The sequence below is a fragment of the Saccostrea echinata genome, unplaced genomic scaffold, assembly GCF_033153115.1.
Source record: "Saccostrea echinata isolate AGI-Se365-2 ecotype Australia unplaced genomic scaffold, CSIRO_AGI_Sech_v1 ptg000030l, whole genome shotgun sequence".
Lineage (NCBI taxonomy): Eukaryota > Metazoa > Mollusca > Bivalvia > Ostreida > Ostreidae > Saccostrea > Saccostrea echinata.
In genome coordinates, this window is record NW_026889779.1 from 16381489 (window position 1) to 16399996 (window position 18508).

An 18508-nucleotide genomic window follows, 5' to 3' on the forward strand; every position below is an offset into this window, starting at 1 on the left:
TGGCAGATCTTTTCTGTTAGCAGACCTTTTTTTGTATTCATATGAAGCAGAATTTGTCCAAAATCTTATACGTGAAAAGAAGAAAACACTTGCTGTGGCCTTGGTTTATTCCCCGAACGTCTACTCACTAAAACAACCATTTAATTATCAAACTCAATTAAGAGGCCCTCTAAGGGGTCCAGGTAGAGTTTACCTGCGTTACCTTGATTTAACAAAGTAGTCTAAATAAATTAATAATAATATTTACTGAAAAAATTGTGTACTAAAGCACAGATTTATTTAATAAATACTTGCTATATTTGAAGACAATGAACAAATATTTTGTCATACAATTATAATAAATATTTTTATTTAATTAAAATACATTTAAAATTCGTAAAAGAAACATTACTGCACATGTGAATTAATAGATAGCATGTTTATGAATAATTTTATTGGAGGAAGTCCATCCCTCCCCTCACACAAACCCACAAAATAGGATTTTCATGGTTTTTTTTATTCTTTAATTTTACTTGTCAGATTTCTTTGGGAGGTTGCCCTTCCCCCACTGTTTAAACCATAGCAACCTGTTTGTTTGAAAGCAATATTTATATGTTAGCACCGTTTTATTTACATCAAAGTTCAGACACGTAACTTATCGTTTTTGTAAAAGGGGAATGGGCAAAAAAAATGTTGACAATTTACTTTTAAAAATATTGCTTAAAATCCAATTTCAAGGTTGGGGGGGGGGGGTTAAAATTCAAAATAAAGTTGTTGTTTTTTTAACAATCGTATTTACGCTTTTTGATAATTTTTTACCAAAATAAATTATTTTGAGATTTGAGTTCCATGATGCAAACTAACTAAGATTTTGAAATCATTTATTGTTATAAAATATTTACATGTAATATTAATGCTTTGAACCCGTGATTAAAACTTAATTAAATTAAAAAGTATCTCAAGCAAAATTAATTTAACTCATTTCATAAGATATTTTGAAAAGGAAAATGACATATGATCGACAGATTTTTCCTGGATAAGAAAGAATGTTACCTACATGTTCACCGAAATTTTATAACATCTTCTGAAAAGATTGTTTTAATTGCAAATAAGATCCTTTAGTGTTCAAAGTTTGCCGTAAATCAATGCACAATATAAATATCTAATAAAACATGTGAAGAAAAGTCAGATAATCTTATTTTTGATAAAAAAAAAATATTTATGAAAATAAAACACATTATTTTTACTTTTTTTAACCAATGGATAAAATCTTCAAGATTTTTACATTTCTTCTGAAAAAAAATATAAAATAATAAAGGTCTTTTATCAATCTTTGCATGTTGAAACCATGTTTCAAAAGAGATACCTTAAAAAAATGTTGCTATTGAATTCCTCCTCCAATAAATGCAGGTATAGTTAGTTTCATAAAGGTAAACTCTACCTGTATCCCTTAGAGGGCCCCTTAATTGAGTGTGATAATTACATGTTTGTTTTGTCCAGTAGACGTTCGGGGAACACACCGTGGCCTTCAACTCGACATTTAGATATATCGACGACGTATTGTCAATTAACAATGGTTATTTCCATTCTTATGTCGATACGATACATCCCGGTGAGCTTGAGATAAAAGATACCAGAGAGTCTGACACATCTGTTTCATATTTGGATATTTCACTTGAAATAGATGTTAATGGTAATCTAACAACCAAGCTTTATGATAAACGTGGTATATCAATATACCTTCATCACCTGCATACGGGGTTTATATCTCTCAATGGATTCGATACGCAAGAGCATGCTCTACGTATGTACAATTTCTAAAACGAGGTAAATTATTGACAAACAAGTTGATGAAACAAGAATATCAGCAGTCTCGTTTAAAGTCATTATTTCGTAAGTTCTATGGTCGATACAATGACCTTGTCAGCAAATACAATTTATCATTGAATCAAATGCTGACTGACGTTTTTCATACTAATTGTTAGGCCATTATTTGCAAACTGAATTGTCGACAGATTTTACCGTCATTTCCCGATCATGACAAGGAGCACACGGCGGGTGTGACCGGTCGGCAGGAGATGCTCACTCCTCCATGGCACCTGATCCCACCTCTGATGTTTTGGAGGTTTGTGTTTGCTCTGCTCCTGTTTTGTATTGTTTAATGGACTTTTGAGCTTGAATACTGTTCGTTATCTCCATATATTTCATTAATAGAATCTCTTCTTTGAAAAGAGGACATTAGCTATAAGTAAATAAATCGAGTCTGGAATCCCTAAACTATAAAAAAAAGTGACATTATAAAATGCTAGATGGTGTACAACAAGAAAATAACTTGTTGTAATAAGGTCTCCAGATTCCTCATACATAAAAAATACTTCTACTCTCCATATTTTTTTTATAATTTCGCGGCGACCTAAAATCGTTTAGTTTTATTTTGCACTTAATACGGTACATATGGCATTTCCTGGTGTGTATATTTGTAAAAGAAAAAGTATAAACAAAATAAAAACTAATTTATCTTACGACTGGAAGAATATTTCTTTTGGTCTTTTAGACAATAAAATCTAGATAAATGTAAGCCCTGTTCACAGACAGTTTATTGTTTCTAATATGTGTTTTTACTTAATACGAAGTAAAAGAAAAAAAACATTGAATAATCAGTTAATTAATTTTATTACTTTCAATGTTTACATTTAACATCTTGTATACTTAATGAACCATTAATACTAAGAATAATTATGATATAATTAAAATAACGCTATAAAAATCTGGTTGATTTTCAAATTGCAATTAGATTGTATTCTTATTTATACAATTGTCGTGTTTCAGCGATGAAGCAATCGTTGATTTTTTTTTATTTTCCTTAAAATATTTTGAATTTATAACTATTATTATTTGAACTTTGGTACCGATTTTGTCTTCTTATCGATCTTCAAAAGTCCTTTTTTTTTAATTCTTATCAGTAATAAAAATTTCAAGCAGAAAAAAAACTTAACATCTGAACATTTTCAGCTTCTTCTCTGATACCACTGAACCAATGTCAACCAATTTTCGTATATAACTTCTTTGAGTGAAGAGAAACAGAAAATATGAATTTCGTGGTCCCTGACCACCTCACCAAAGGATGTGAGGAGTAGGCTAAAACTATCAAAATAAATGCAATTTTCAAAAATCTTCTTTTCTTTACTCCTGGATATCAAGCAGATTGTAATAAGCATTGAATCCTCTACAACAGTCGTGAAATTCATGGTCCCAGGGTCAGGAGTTCTAGTGTTTGGGTAGGGCTTTATTACTCATTTAGTTAAAATGCATAAAATCTTCATCTCTCCCCCGTGTATATTTAAGAAACAATCTAAGTGCATAAATAAGACATAAATAAGATGAACAAGAGTGTCTCTTCCAAAATTGTGAAATATATGGCCCCTGGATCAGGGGTTTTGGTGTTAGGGCGGGGCTGTATTGGTCATACAGTGAATATGCGTTATTTCTTTGAACATCTTCTCTGCTCCCGGATGTTAAGAATATAAACTAAGTGCATGGTTCCAATGAACAAAAGTGATTCGTCTAAAACTGTGAAATTCATGGCCTCTTTGTCAGAGACTCTGGATTTAGGGCAGGGCTCTGTTGATCAGATAGTGTGAATGCCTTTACGCTTTGAAATTTTTTTCTCTCTACTCCTGTGTACTTAGCAGAAAAACTAATTAAACACATGGTTATAATGAGCACGATTACCAAATTGTGACATTTATGGCCCCTACGTGAAGGGCTCTGGTATTGGGGGTGGGGGTGGGGGTATGTGGGTTATAGAAGTGAAAATGCATTTATTCTTTGACAATCTTCTTTTCTATTCCTGGGTATTTAAAATACAAATTAAATGCATGATTATGATGAGCAAGAGTTATTCTTCAAAAATATTTAAATTCATGGTCCCTGGATCAGGGGTTCTGGAGTTGGAGCAGGCCTCCATTGATCATATATGAAAATGCATTAATTCTTTGAAAATCTTTTTTTCTTCTCCTGGGTATTTAGGCAGACAAACTAAGTGCATAAATTTGATGAGCAAGGGTGCTTCTTTTATAATTGTGAATTTCATGGTCCCTGGGTGACGAGTTCTGGAGTCAGGACAGGACTTTTTTGATTATATAGTGAAGATGTATTTAATTCTTTGAAAAATCTTTTTCTCTGCCTTCGACTATTCAGCAGAGAAATTAAGTGCATGGTTATGATAAGAAATACATATGTAATGTGGTTGTTTTTTTCAATTTAGGCATCTTACAGAGGCCAATATATGACACAGGTTGTGCTGGATGTAGTCTGGTGACATTGTGTTTTATGCTTAAGCACTATTGTAATGTTTAGTGATAGTAATGGGTGTAGTAAGCACTGACATATACAGGCAAACTTCGGAGTTGTTGTTGAATACCAGACTAACAACTGCGTTGAACCCTGATCGTCCCTTTTCTTTTAGTTTATTTTGTATTAGTGTATAAATATTTATCATTCCGTGGATTCTATACAGGGTTGTATTATGCTCAGGTGGCCGTTAAGGCTCATACGCCTCTTGTTTACAATAGAATGCATTTCACTTCAAAACAAAATTTACTTTTCATTTCAAGAGCAAGTTATTTCGCAAGAATTCGACTACCAACTGCTGATTAACAAAACATTCACAGAAAATCACAAATGTCAAATCAGAATAGCTTCAGGTATCATTAATTAAACAAACATCAAAATACGAAAAAGGAGAAAGAGACATCATTTTCAGACACTTCAGCTAAAGAAAACAATCCTACTCTGTTTAAAATTCGACCTCCTTTCAGTCGAATGTCATTCAAAAATATTTCACATCAAAGTTCAGGTATGATTGATTCTTTTTCATCGTCTTTTTATATCATGATGCCACCGACCTTCTCATAAATTTTCTTTAAAAATGTTTGTTCAGAATTGTCAGATTGATATTATCTGGAATATACAATGTTTTCGCAGTTGCAAAGAAAAAAAGTCCATGTACGACAGTTTTTTTAAACACTGTCAATCATTTTTTTCTGTGCTGCAGATATAAAGCTAATTATAACTTGTTTTGGAAAACTTTACAATTTTGCAACGTTTAAATCACTAAATTTTCTAATAAACTTTCCAAAGTTTCGCATGACAAGATAATTGTTTTCTTTCTTTTTTCCTCTTAACATTGAATAAAAAAAAGAATAATGTAATACTCGGGAGACTAAACTCATGCTTTAAAATATTCCGTGCATCTATTTGTAAGCAATTTCCATTTGTATATTTAATAAATCTAGTAACGAAATATTTTTGAATTCAATTCATATGCAGTTTTTTTTTATTGATAAACAAATCATTCTTTTTATATGACATTTGTCATTCAATTTTATAAATTTGTTTCATCGACTCTATCTTACACAGCATTACCTTGCTGAACATGACAATGGCGTTATTGTGGTTTGGTAAAGATTATTTGCTTTTACATAAATCATCACCCCACGCAACCAGTTCCAGCACGAATTCTAGAAATGATGTTCCGGAATAACTGTATATCCTCGATTAAGAGCAGTCGATATATTTTTTTTAAATGTGAGAAATACCTATTTGAGTGATTAAATAAGAAGTTGAGGAATGTGTTAGTTCTCATAAACTACTCCAACTATAAGTGAAAAAATGATTGACTTTTAAGATTCTAGCTTTTTTTAAGGAGGGGGGGGGGGGTAAGTATTCCCTCGAATAAATCGTTTCTTCTCGGGGTTCATTCTTTGTTGAATCCTTTTTAAAAATTATTTATTCATTTATTTTGAATACGGAGAGTCAATTTATGTTTAGTGCAATCTAGCTTCAGCATCTGAGGCTTTTAAAGCAAAAAATATATAATATTAAAACATTCAAAACCTCACATCTTACTTGTGTTACTTGCAACTTTATGAAGAGGGAAATAATATAACGTCATATGACAAGTTAGTTGTGTTTTCTTCGATACATATGCACCAAATAAAAATTACTTTACCTTATTCAAATGTATGTAATTATGTTCCATTTTCACATATTTGATTAATTAAGGTTGCAAAAGAAATTATCCGTTAATCCGTAAACAGAATGTAAGAAAATTATTATGATATTTTTTTAAAACTTAAACCTGTTTTGTTTTGTAAAAGAACTTACGTGAAATTCACTATAGGCAATTGCTTTGATTAATTTATTCATTTATCCATGCATATACAATTGCTTGATTTGCTATCATTCATCATTACCTGACTTTAATAAAATATTTTCTTTTTCCAAGTATAAGTGAACTCATCTGCAACTAAAACCTATTAACGGATCATATGTTTCAACATACAGATCAAACGAAATATTTTGATTACTAATTCTTGTTTAATAAAACTTAGTCTTCTAAATTCGTGCAATCGTCTTACCTGATGTTTACTCTAGATCTTTTCAAATGCCTTTATTATCCATCATACTCTGCATCTCTGATATTTTTGCTAAATAAATCTTTTTTTTTTAATTTATGAATTTAAAAAAAAGGTGAAAGAGAAAGTATTTGTACAATGCAACTGACATATGTTTTCTTCAGTTAAATGAAACTATATATCCTTTTGAGCTAAAAGAATATTTGTTTGTTTTTTTTGTTTGTTTTTTTTTTTCATACAATCCATATATGTAAATATTTTATTTGGGAATCATTTTACTTGTGAAAAAAAAATTATTTTTACGCCAACCAAACTGAGATGTTACGTTGCTAAATTAATACTATCTTTCAGGATGTTAATCGTACCTAATTGTTGCGATTACTAAATACAATCGATCATTCATAAAACTGACGCCATGCTTAAGCTAAATATTGTTGGCATAGCAAAGGTTATGACCCCTAGAGTGTAAGTATAATCCACAAAGCCATTAATTATTCAACGTGTTATCAATTTCGGTCTATAAATTGTGGTTACCAGTGTGAAAATCATTGTCAGCTCAAAAGTAAGACTATTCAGTCATTATACGCAATAATTACTGGGATAATTAAGAAAACCTTCAACATCTTCATCTAAGAAGAGTTTTGTGTTATATTATATGAAGTATCCTAGGCAAGGCTATGAGGAATTTTAATTTCGTCAACATCGCTGTTTTTATATACTTCTCTGTTAGTATTACAAAGTGTAGTGGAAGAAATGTACCTTTAAACGTTGATCCCACAATGAACAGAAAAAATACCCAAGACCATATTGAAACTGGTAAGTAACTTTATATTTTGAAACTCAACAGCATTTTGAATATGCATTCATGAAAAATAATTTGCAAAGAATTCTCAACGATCAAGTCGTGAAAAAGTTTTGTGAAACTTCGACATGTACGTTTGACAGACATGAAACAAAATTAATAAGTTAACCTAAAACACCTGTTATGTTGTACTAAGAAAACAATCTACATTCATTATTTTATCAGTTTTTACTTTAGCATGCAAAAATGCTTATTCATAAGCATTATTATTAAAATGTGGGGGAAAATCATCAATCGATTTATTTGCTTTTATGTCGGTGAATGAATTTACCTTCAAGTTAAAGAACATTTGTGCTGCATTTATAAATACACATGCTTAAGGCATTGGTTTCTTTAAAGTATCAAGTCCATAATTAGTTTCGCTATACAGAGATGAAACTGCAAACATCATAGTTATTAATCAACTCTTCTCTGGTCATTTATCAAATGTTCCTATTCTTAAGAATTACATTGCGTAAAAAACAATGAATTAATGGAATTGAGTCAAAAAATTTTAAGTGAAACTTGTCATTAATAAATAATGATAAAAAATTTTCTTCATTTTCAGAACTAACATTAAAAAGTCTGAAGAGATTGAAGAGAAACCATTCAACTATACCATTTTCTAAACGAATCAGTCCTCCATTCCTTTTAAGTCGGCAAAATCGCCCATTCTGGTCCAGTCAGCAAAGTGGCAAAGTCCGACATTTACTGCAGTTTCTTCAAGGCAACTTTCCAAGAAATTTGCATATTGTCAGAAATCAAGAATTCACCGTGCAAAGAAAGCTATCTCCAGATCACTCTAATGGCATTCAAAGCACAACAACTCCCACAGTTTCAGCCACTGCCAAAGCTCCATTCATAAAATTACCTACAACATTAATTCCTCTCTTCGCGCTAACAGCTACTGCTCCTACAAGAAAGGCATTCCAAACAGAAAAAGGATTATTACAGACAATTCAAACCAAGACGAATATATTATCAACAAAGCGTCCATCAATGTCTGGTGGTGTCAATAATAAAGTTCAAAGCAATAATAACAGAATAAGAAATATGGACATACATTCACAACACGTGGATACATCTTTAGTGTCCCCCAGCGGAAGTCTTATACTGAGAGTTTTGAATAATTTTCTAGTGCTTCAAAAAAATATTTTACCAGCCGATGAAATAGCAACAATAGTACCCCCATCAACTTCCACAGTAGAAAATATAACATTTACAAGTGCAGTAACTACTTCTTCAGAAAAATTATCTATAATTGCAAATAAATTTACAACATCTACAATGAACCCGACAACTGTGAAACCAAAGACATTGGTTACAAATGATAAAATACACAAACCTCAACATTATGTGAACGTTGTACGCAGTGTTGGAGAGGCATTTTGCAAAATATGTGAAAAAATTGGACATCAGTTTACAAATTTATGTCGGAAACAGAATTGTCTTCTTCCATCAAGCTCATCGTCTTCATAGCAAGACACTCAAATCTAGACTTTATCAGTATTTTGTGATTAATAACGAGAGTTTGAATTTTACTTCTAGTATTTTGTGAAGTCTTAAGCCTTTGCAACCTCTTGGAGCTACAATGTTAATGTTGCTTCAGCTTCATGTATTATCCAAACTGAAATCCAGGTGTTGCTTTGTTGTTTTCCCCAGGTATTGTTGTATTATTAATATTGTTAAAAAATAGAATTGAACATCAAAAAATGAACATAATTATTGTCTTTTTGATTTATGAGTGTAATCTCATTAGCTACTGACGATAAAGAATTTCTAAGTATTTAAACATGTGGTTATTTTTTATCATTAACCAAGCAATCATCTGTGGTTTGACTAAATGACGGCTAACCATAGAGTAGCATCTTTAAACACTAAGTTTTTGCACTCTAATCATAACAATATATGTGGTCCTGGATTTAAAATCCAGGATAAAAGAATTCATATAAAACATTGTACATCAATCACTGCTCCAATTTCTTTTTACAGCAAACTTTGATAAAAATAATTATAAACTACTAGAAATTTTGTTTATATTCCTAGATGTTTTCCTTCATAGTTGGTATACAATTTCTGAGTACAATTTTTATCTTTATTTAATGATTGTTACATTGTATACAATAAATCCCAGTAGGCATTTATTCATAAAACTGATTAGTTCATAGAAGTCTTAATATGCTGCAGCAGAACATTGCCTTTTAAAGTAAACGAAAATTTGTTTGGCATTAGTAGAGGCGAGAAATGTCATGATTATGAAAATTAACTTCAAAAACTACTGTTTATTGTATGCCTTAATGAGAGAAAGAAAATAAATGTACATAAATACTTACGCCTGTTTTTCTTAAAATAAGTCAAAAATATTGGTTTCATTTAAGTGAAAATTAATGTACTTGTATTTTGTTTCAGATAAACAGAATAATTAATATTTGCTTTCATATATCTTTCCTTTCACAATGCATTTTCTTTCTTTTGAAATAGTTTTACGGAGAATTTACAATGATTTTTTTTCCACATTTATTTCCCAGACCTGTAACATTAAAGATGATATATAGGGCAGCTACCAGGGATGGGGCCCTGACTAAGCTCCCTCTATAACAATATATAATAATAATCCCTACAGCACCACGCAGGGTGCTAAATATCTAAATATCTATATCTAAATACAATGTCTCACATAATTTATTCATATCATACATTCAGTATGTATATTAATTAAATTGTATAATATATAATAATAAAGAATATTTATCCGGATTCAATTTTGGTTCTAAATTTCTTGTTCGTATTTGCAATCCGATGCGATTCATGAATGTGTTGCAATATAATGAATAAATGGGAAAAAATACATTGAACTTAATTTAAATCTGGACTGTGGAAAACAGGTAACAGTTCCTCGAATTCTGTTAATACAGTTAACTTTAAATTCATATAATGATTTTTATTATTCTACAGTAATATGTGACAGTCCTAGCATAAATTCATTAAATGTGGAATGCAAACACAGTATCCAGTTTTGTTTCGCTCGCTTTTTTCACATTGAGAACCATTAGCTAGAATTGTTAAGTTATCAGATCTGAGAAGATCAGATTCTAATTTATTTAATCATTGATGTCAAGAGTGTGATATTATTAATAAGCATATCTCTAAAATTAAAAAAAATCAGTATCATTTTAAAAATTTCTCAATGTTTAAATATAATTATATATATACAATTAGTAATAATTCCATTCTTTGAAAATTGCATGACACATTTGTATAAGATGCACATAAATATTTTTTAGATACGTCAAAATTCATTGGAGTTTCGTTCAGATGAAACTAAGATGTTTTGCCTTAGATAAACAGAATACTACCTAAACAATACATAGGGCTCAGGGCGACGTACTGGTGACGTAAATATACAAAATGTAGTTAATAATGAGAACCTAAATCACTTACTTTAAAAGGGCCAAAATGTGCAACAATATATTCGAGAAGTGGTGTTACATGTAATCAGATGAGGATATTCAAAAATTCCAAGGAACTTATGAAAAATTTGAAATTACAGAATTTAACGAAAATCAATAACATCAAATTTTACGACTATTCAACTCTATATACAACCATTCCCCAGAATAAATTAAAGTCCAGGCTTTTTGACATCATTGTGAGCTGCTTTTTCAATAAAAATGGAACTCGTAAATTTACTTACCTTGTCATTGGTCATTTGCAAAATCATTTTTAAAAAAAACATTCTGAGTGTACGCACAAATACTCCAAAGTTGATATTAAAAAGATGCTTGAGTTTCTGAAGGACAATATCTATATGGTTTTTGGAGACCAGGTTGCGCTCCGTTATTAGCAGACCTATTTTTGTATTCATAGAAAGCCGAATTTATTTAAAATATTATACATGAGAAGAAGAAAACACTTGTTGTGGCATTCAACATATCAACGACGTATTATCAATAGATATTTCCATTCATATGTCGACACGATATATCCCAGTGAGCTTGAAATAAAAGATACCACAGTGTCTGACATATCTTTTTCATATTTGGATATTTTACTAGAAAAAGACGTGAATGGTATCCTATAACTACAAAGCTTTATGATATTAAACGTGATGACTAACTTTTCAATAGTCAACTTCCCTTACTTAGGCAGCACCTGCATATCACCTGCATACCAGGTATATATCTCTCAGTTTAATCGATACGCAAAAGCATGCCCTACGTATGAACGATTTCTAAAACGAGGTAAGTTACTGACAAACTGGTTGATGAAACAAGAATAACAACAGTCTCGTTTAAAGTCATCATTTCGTAAGTTCTATGGTCGATACAATGACTTTGTTATAACGAACTGAATCTGTTATAACAGATTTATTGAATTCGTTATAACGATTTTAAAAAAATTGTTATAACGAATTAAAATCGTTTAAAACGAATTCTGAATTTTTCTGTATAACGAATTAAATTCATTTAAACGAATTCGCCATTCGTTATATCAAATTAAATTCGTTTAAAAAAATTCTATAATTCAATATATATCGAATTATAAATATTTTTCTATAGACTTTATATATCTAAATCGATTTAACGAATTTAATTCGTTATAACAAATTTAAGAATTTGTTTTAAACGAATTTAATTCAATACAAAAAAAAATGGAATTCGTTGCAACGAATTCAAATATTTGCTTAAACAGATTAAATTCGTTATTACAAATTCAAAAAATTGCTATAACAGATAAAATTTGTTTAAATGAACTCCAACATTTGTTATAACGAATTCAAAAAAATTTTTGATAGGTCCCAAATGGGTTCCCTAATTTTCCAAAAAATATTTCACTATCAGAATTTAACGTACAAAAGGTTAGACGTAAATGACAAATACTATCATCTTTTTAATTAACGTTAGGACATGGTTTTAGATACGGAAGCCCATTTAGGACCTATCAAAAATTGTTTTGAATTCGATATAACGAATCGTCAAAATTGTTATAACAAATTAAATTCGTTTAAACAAATTCTAAAATTTGTAATAACGAATTAAATTCACTTAATAAAATTCAACAGTTAGGGCCTATAGTAATATATATATATATATATATATATATATATATATATATATATATATATATATATATATATATATATATATATATATATATATATATGTATGTATGTATGTATGTATGTATGTATAAAAGAATTAGTTTCAACGAATTTAATTCGTTAAAACAAATTTTTGAATTCGTTAAAACAAGTTCAAGAAATTTGTTATAACAATTTAATTCGTTATAACGATTCAAAGACATTAATATAACGAATTTAATTCGTTATATCAATTTCAACAATTCGTTACATCGAATTTAAAGAATGTTTTTGATAGGTCCTAAATGGGCTTCCGTATTTAGTTGCTTATGAAACTGCCAAACTATTACGCAAAATATAAAGCGTAGAAAACTGAATACATTTATATTAATTTTACTAATATATATTGCTTCTTTTTTCAAATATCTATATGTTCTTATGTCATATATCAGTGTACAATCATTAATATTGTAGGAAAATATTCTCTTTCAGGCGTCCAAAGATCTGCATTTCTTACAAAGACGGAAATTTTAGCCATTTTTATTTGAAATCCTTTCCCGTCAGGTATTAATAATCGCTATAATAGCTAAAAAATCAAAATAAAAATCACGACTATGGTAAAACAAAAATGTGCGATTTATGATAATTCTTAATTATCAATTTTCCTTAAAATTTTAAGAAAGGTTATGAAACTTTTTTCTTTGTATTTCAAAACAGGATTTAGAAAACGAAATTCTAAAATATCATTCGCTGTTTTAATTATTCACTTTTCCGTCCCAATAGTTCATGCAATATTGACATTGTCAAACATGACATTTTCAAATAAATAAACAAGTAAATTACCATATAATTTACTTGCTTTTGATTTTCTTCTTAATAATGTACGTAAATGAAACTTTAATTAGCATGCAAAAGTGCTTATGGAAACCAGACACTTAGATAATGACGGAGCCGATAGTAGACATTTATTGTTACGCGGGAAGTTACTCATTGTCTTCAAATATAAATTTGTTATAGGTCAAAACTTCTTTTCATTTGACCTTTATCTTCAAGTTAGAAGTCAAAGATAACTTCGCAATACATTTCCGTGGTTTGTCTGGTTAAATGAAAATATTTCATTGATTTGGTATAATATCCTGAACTTGTCAACGTGTCCATTACAAACGTGTTCAGTTCGTTCCTTGTGAAAAAGATAATATCTCAAAATTAAGACAAACTTTAAGATCACTAAATTATTTCTCAAGTCAAATGTTGGCTAAATTATGTGCTGTAATAATTGAAAAAACTGATTCTTTTTTCCTATAAGTTTGATCGACAATTAAAACATCCACCGATTTCTGTGTCTGTCTCCACATACCATAGAAATTAGTGGATCAAGTTCACATTTCTCAGATTATCTTCAACAATTGCTTCCAAGGCGTATTCTATTATTTTTATTGTTAATTAAACTAATTTGTCATTTTGATCTTTGAAATAAATATCAAAGTTTTTTGTCTTTAATGAAATGTATTGTCCATACCTAACTTATTGATGTAAAGGTGAATCCTGCAACTTGCTTGCATTAGAAAAAAAATAAACAATAGTAAAAAGCAATAGCAGACTTTAAATAATAATCTTAATCAGGAGTTTTGATTATTTCAATTTCATCCGTTCTCTTATAATAACAGTTACTTTTATATTAATTGATTTGATTGTTATGTTTGTATACCATGACCCAGTTTTATCAATACTTACAATTGACTTTTATTATAAAGACTTTCTGTTCTGTTTGTGTTACAAGGTTACTGTGGTTTTGTCGAGTGATCTGAGAATGTGTTAGATATTGCTACAATGTGTCATACAATCTGACAATGACTTGTGACTATCAGGCCATTGACTATCAGTATCCACTGTACAAATTATTTCGTGAAAACATAAATCATTGTATGTAATGTTTTGATGGTTAATATCTTCGTTTTTCAAAAGTAGGGAAAAAAATTCTGAGTGTTCATTTATTCATTCTGCATTCATCAAAACATGCATTTTTGTTTGTACTTTGCTAGGATCAAATAAAACGTGATTAATTAAGTTTATATTATCTTTAAGAATGTACCTGACAATTATAAATACATCCCAGCTGGTTTGTTGATTTATGTGCCGTGTATCTTTGGTTTAATCTCACGATACCAGCCAAAAGCAAGAGACAGAGTTTGGTAACTGATATAAATTTGTGAACATTCTTTGAGAACACGGCACCTTTCTATTGACAGCATTGACTTGTACCGAATGTACCGACGTCGTTCTGACGTTTTCAGGGTTGTCCATGCAAAATGCTAACATTTTTATTATACTTAGTATTTTTGTTTCAGTTATATATTATAAAATTAAAAATTGACATGCAATATAATCAACGTCAAAACGTAGCTCGTGGCGTTTGTGAATTTGTAAAGGAATTGTGCGTCTTTAAAATTTTGAAAGTTTAATTTGAAACATGAATTCAACACTGCTTTTGATTTTCTATTAGTTAGCTATTTATTCATCTCACACAGACTAGAACTACCAAAAGAAGTAATTCATTTAATCGACAATTTCCCAATCCCGATCATAAACCTTACTAATCGCATAGTTAGACTGTGGTCTTCTCGTTTGACGTCCAGCTCCTGACTTTTCAGTTGGTCATCATTTTTGTTGGTCTATTAAACACCTCTTCCATCGGATAACCAGTCCAGCTATCCTTGAACCTCTTTACAGGGTATAAACCAGTATCCAAGACGTGATTGTGTAGTTCCATCGTTCCCATAATTTTTCCGTATGGAGAGTAAACATACCCCGCTAATGCAGTACTGCATGATTATTTAGTGCGCTGCATTACCGCCCGACGTCGCCATTTTTTTGTCATTTATGATATCAAATTAATGTTTACACATTAGAACTCCAGATCATAGAGATTTTACGGATATGAATTTTGTCACATTATCTTTCCACATAGCTTGGTAATAAGGAAAACATCTCTGGCAATGCTATTTTATAAAAAAAAAAAAAACAAAAACAAAAACAAAAACAAAACTCCGATATCTTACGACCTTTAAATGCCATTTCCATATGTACATGACATTACAACTTTATAATATTTTGTCAAAAGGCAAAACTTTAATTTCCAAACATTCTGCCAAAAGTGAATAACTTTGGTCAGGTAGTTTATCTTCAAAAAGTTCCCTTTTTCCTCGACTCTATATATATATATATATATATATATATATATATATATATATATATATATATATATATATATATATATATATATATATATATATATATATATATAATTTCAAAAAATCATGACAAAAGTGCGTGAGTGATTTATTCTAGCAGAACAGTTATTACCAAAGAATAATCGTTATACATAAAATGCCTTTCAAATGAATCAATGAAGCATCGACATTTTGCTTATTTTAATAATATTTTTTAATGCAAACAAATATTTTTTTTACTGCTCTCCAATATTAAGTATGCATGAATAATATCAAAGACAATTTCAGGGAAAAGAAATCAACCATAATTTACTTTATATTTCATTATATTTCATAAAGCTGTCGAGGGAAGATTATTAAGACAACTTTATTACTTAATTAAGACTGGTACGCATGTCTCATGTTTTCAAGTCTTTATTTTGTACTACATTGTAGTAGTTTAGCTTGACATTCTCATTCAAAAATTTTCAAACGCAAATAACAAGCAATAAATTTGATGTTTGTTGAATTGCACCGTATACGAAGTTCGTTAAAATTCCAAAACAATTAGTAATTATCCTTCTATTTCTCTTCATTAAAAGATTTGATTATCATTATTTTTAACTTATATTAAGAACTGACAGACTTTTTTGTAAGATTAAATAAGAATACATATATTATCCAAGTAAAAACAAGCTGTTTTTAAAAATTCTAAATTTGAAATGTCAAAGTCTAATTTAAAACCTTAATATTTTTTTTTTATTAAAATGGTCTTCTGCCTGGACATTTCAATTATTTTAGGAAACATTTCTCTTATATTAAAAAATATAATTATCATGTTTAGATCAAAACAAATTGTTTCATTTTTTGAGAAATAATAATGTGTTACGATATTCTTGATTGGATAATTTTGGGTTTTAAAAGGGTTCAGACTAACAATCAAATTGATTTGTGGTGTGTGAGAAATTTGTTTTCTTGCTTATTTGCATGCATTATTATATTGTTTGTGACTATTTGAAAAAGATTAATGGGAATGGTCCCATCAAGCAAATGTTTATTGTTTTCTTTGAAAAAATAAAGATGCTTGCAATTGGACTTTATCTATGAAGTTGTAGCTTTTTGGAAATATGTCAAAAATGAAAAAGAGAATTATTTATTTAATCTTGAACTGATTTCCATTGAGTTGTGTGCCTGTACACTGTTTCCATGAATGCAAAGATATTTTCTATTTTGAAACGTATTTCATTAAATAAACAACAGGATTTGGCAACTGGGTTTACATATTGAGGTAGTACATTATAGATGCTTCATAATAACTGCTTCTGAGAAACAAAATCTCTATGTAACTTATGAAAAAAAATCTACTGTCACATTTTTGACCACATAGTACATGTATATTACATTTCAGTAAAAGGGCTGTGTAATCAAATATTGTTATAAGAATGTGTTTTAAAAAAAATTACATTTTGATATATTGCAAAGGATTGCGGTGCTATTTATTAAGGTTATGATTTGTTACTAATATTTATTAATACTTATATATATTGTCGTTGATAAATGTACATGTGTTCATAGTGATATAAAAATAGAATATACATAGCTTTATGAATGGAAAATACATGCCTAAATATGCTACAATGTATTTTTTAGAAGAAAATGTATTATTCAAATTTTGAGAAAATTTATAGAATAATATAGACATTGAAATATTTAAAATGAAGAAAATTTAAAGCGGGTTATCAGAAATTTTAGTTTTAGGAAAATTTTATGAAGATTAATCGATAAGGATAATGAAATACACAGCCGAACGGATGAAACGAATGGTCAAATAAAAAGTCTCTACTGGAAAAAGTTATAGTCTTGTTTTACATGTTAATTGCAGGGCGCGGTTTTGACTGTTCTTCTTTGCCAGTAATTTTCGATGGTTTGCCCCCACCCACAGCCAGTTTTATGGTTTAAATAATAATGTCAGGCTTATACCTCTTAAGTCACTTTTTTTTTCTAAATATGTAAGGTATTTTCAATAATGCATATGTTACCAATTAATTCCCACCCTAGGGCCTGAACCATGCAGGATCAATTTTGCATTTTCAATTTTGGTAATGAGCTAACTTAGTACTTACTTAGTATCATAATCATGCGAACAGTTTTTCTGTTAGATTTCCAGGAGTAAAGAAGCTCATTTTTGAAGATTTCATAATTTTTTTTAAGGTTTTGGCCCCACCCAAGTGGTAAGAGAACACCTCGTCGCAAACCAGTGTTTTGAGTCCACAAGCCCCCTCAGACGTGTTGATAGAGAGAATAAGTGTGAATCACCTGTTGTTACCGACAAGGAATGAAGTTCATAAATCTCAATTTCTATTTATCTAAAGATGCTGTATTTCAAAATCCATTTATTTAAGAAAAGAAGCTTGACATTTTCAAAACTTTAAGAACAAAGTATAACACAAGCGGACGAGAATAGCTTTACTTATGAACATTTAGCAGTCAAACAAGTTGCATGATTATGATAGCACTCAGCCGTCCATTTTTGTTGTGGGGCTGGGGGATGGGCTTTAAAAACAGACACATATATTTAAAAAAGTGATACTCACTGTTTTACAATAACTTTGAAAAATTACGCACTTTGGAAAAAAAAATTCAAAGTGCTTTAAATTTGGGACCAAGTTAGCGCACTTTGGAAAAAAAGTATTTCTTTTAAACGACCATATTAACGCACTTTGAAAAATTTGATAAATAAAAATTCAAGAAAGCTGACCTCGTTTTTTTCATCTATTTTACGTTAACTCAAATTTATTGATAAAAAGTATATCAATGGCATTCCAATTATGTAAATACATATACATGTATTTGGGTAGGAAGGATAAAGAGTTGGGCTGACGGACCTTCTACCTGTCTTCTCCTCGTTCTCGATTAGGGTAGATCAATTTATCAGTTTTTCGAAAGAAATATAACAAAATAATTCTGTCTATTACTAAAA

General features: G+C 29.7%; 1 protein-coding gene across 1 annotated transcript; it reads left to right on the plus strand.

Moving 5' to 3' along the window:
• Positions 1 to 7158: 7158 nt before the first annotated feature.
• Positions 7159 to 8730, plus strand: LOC133196873 (uncharacterized). The gene is made up of 2 exons (XM_061332721.1): positions 7159 to 7214; positions 7808 to 8730. Exons 1-2 carry the CDS (start codon positions 7178 to 7180, stop codon positions 8716 to 8718), a joined length of 948 nt encoding a protein of 315 aa, XP_061188705.1. The 5' UTR covers positions 7159 to 7177; the 3' UTR covers positions 8719 to 8730.
• Positions 8731 to 18508: the final 9778 nt, after the last annotated feature.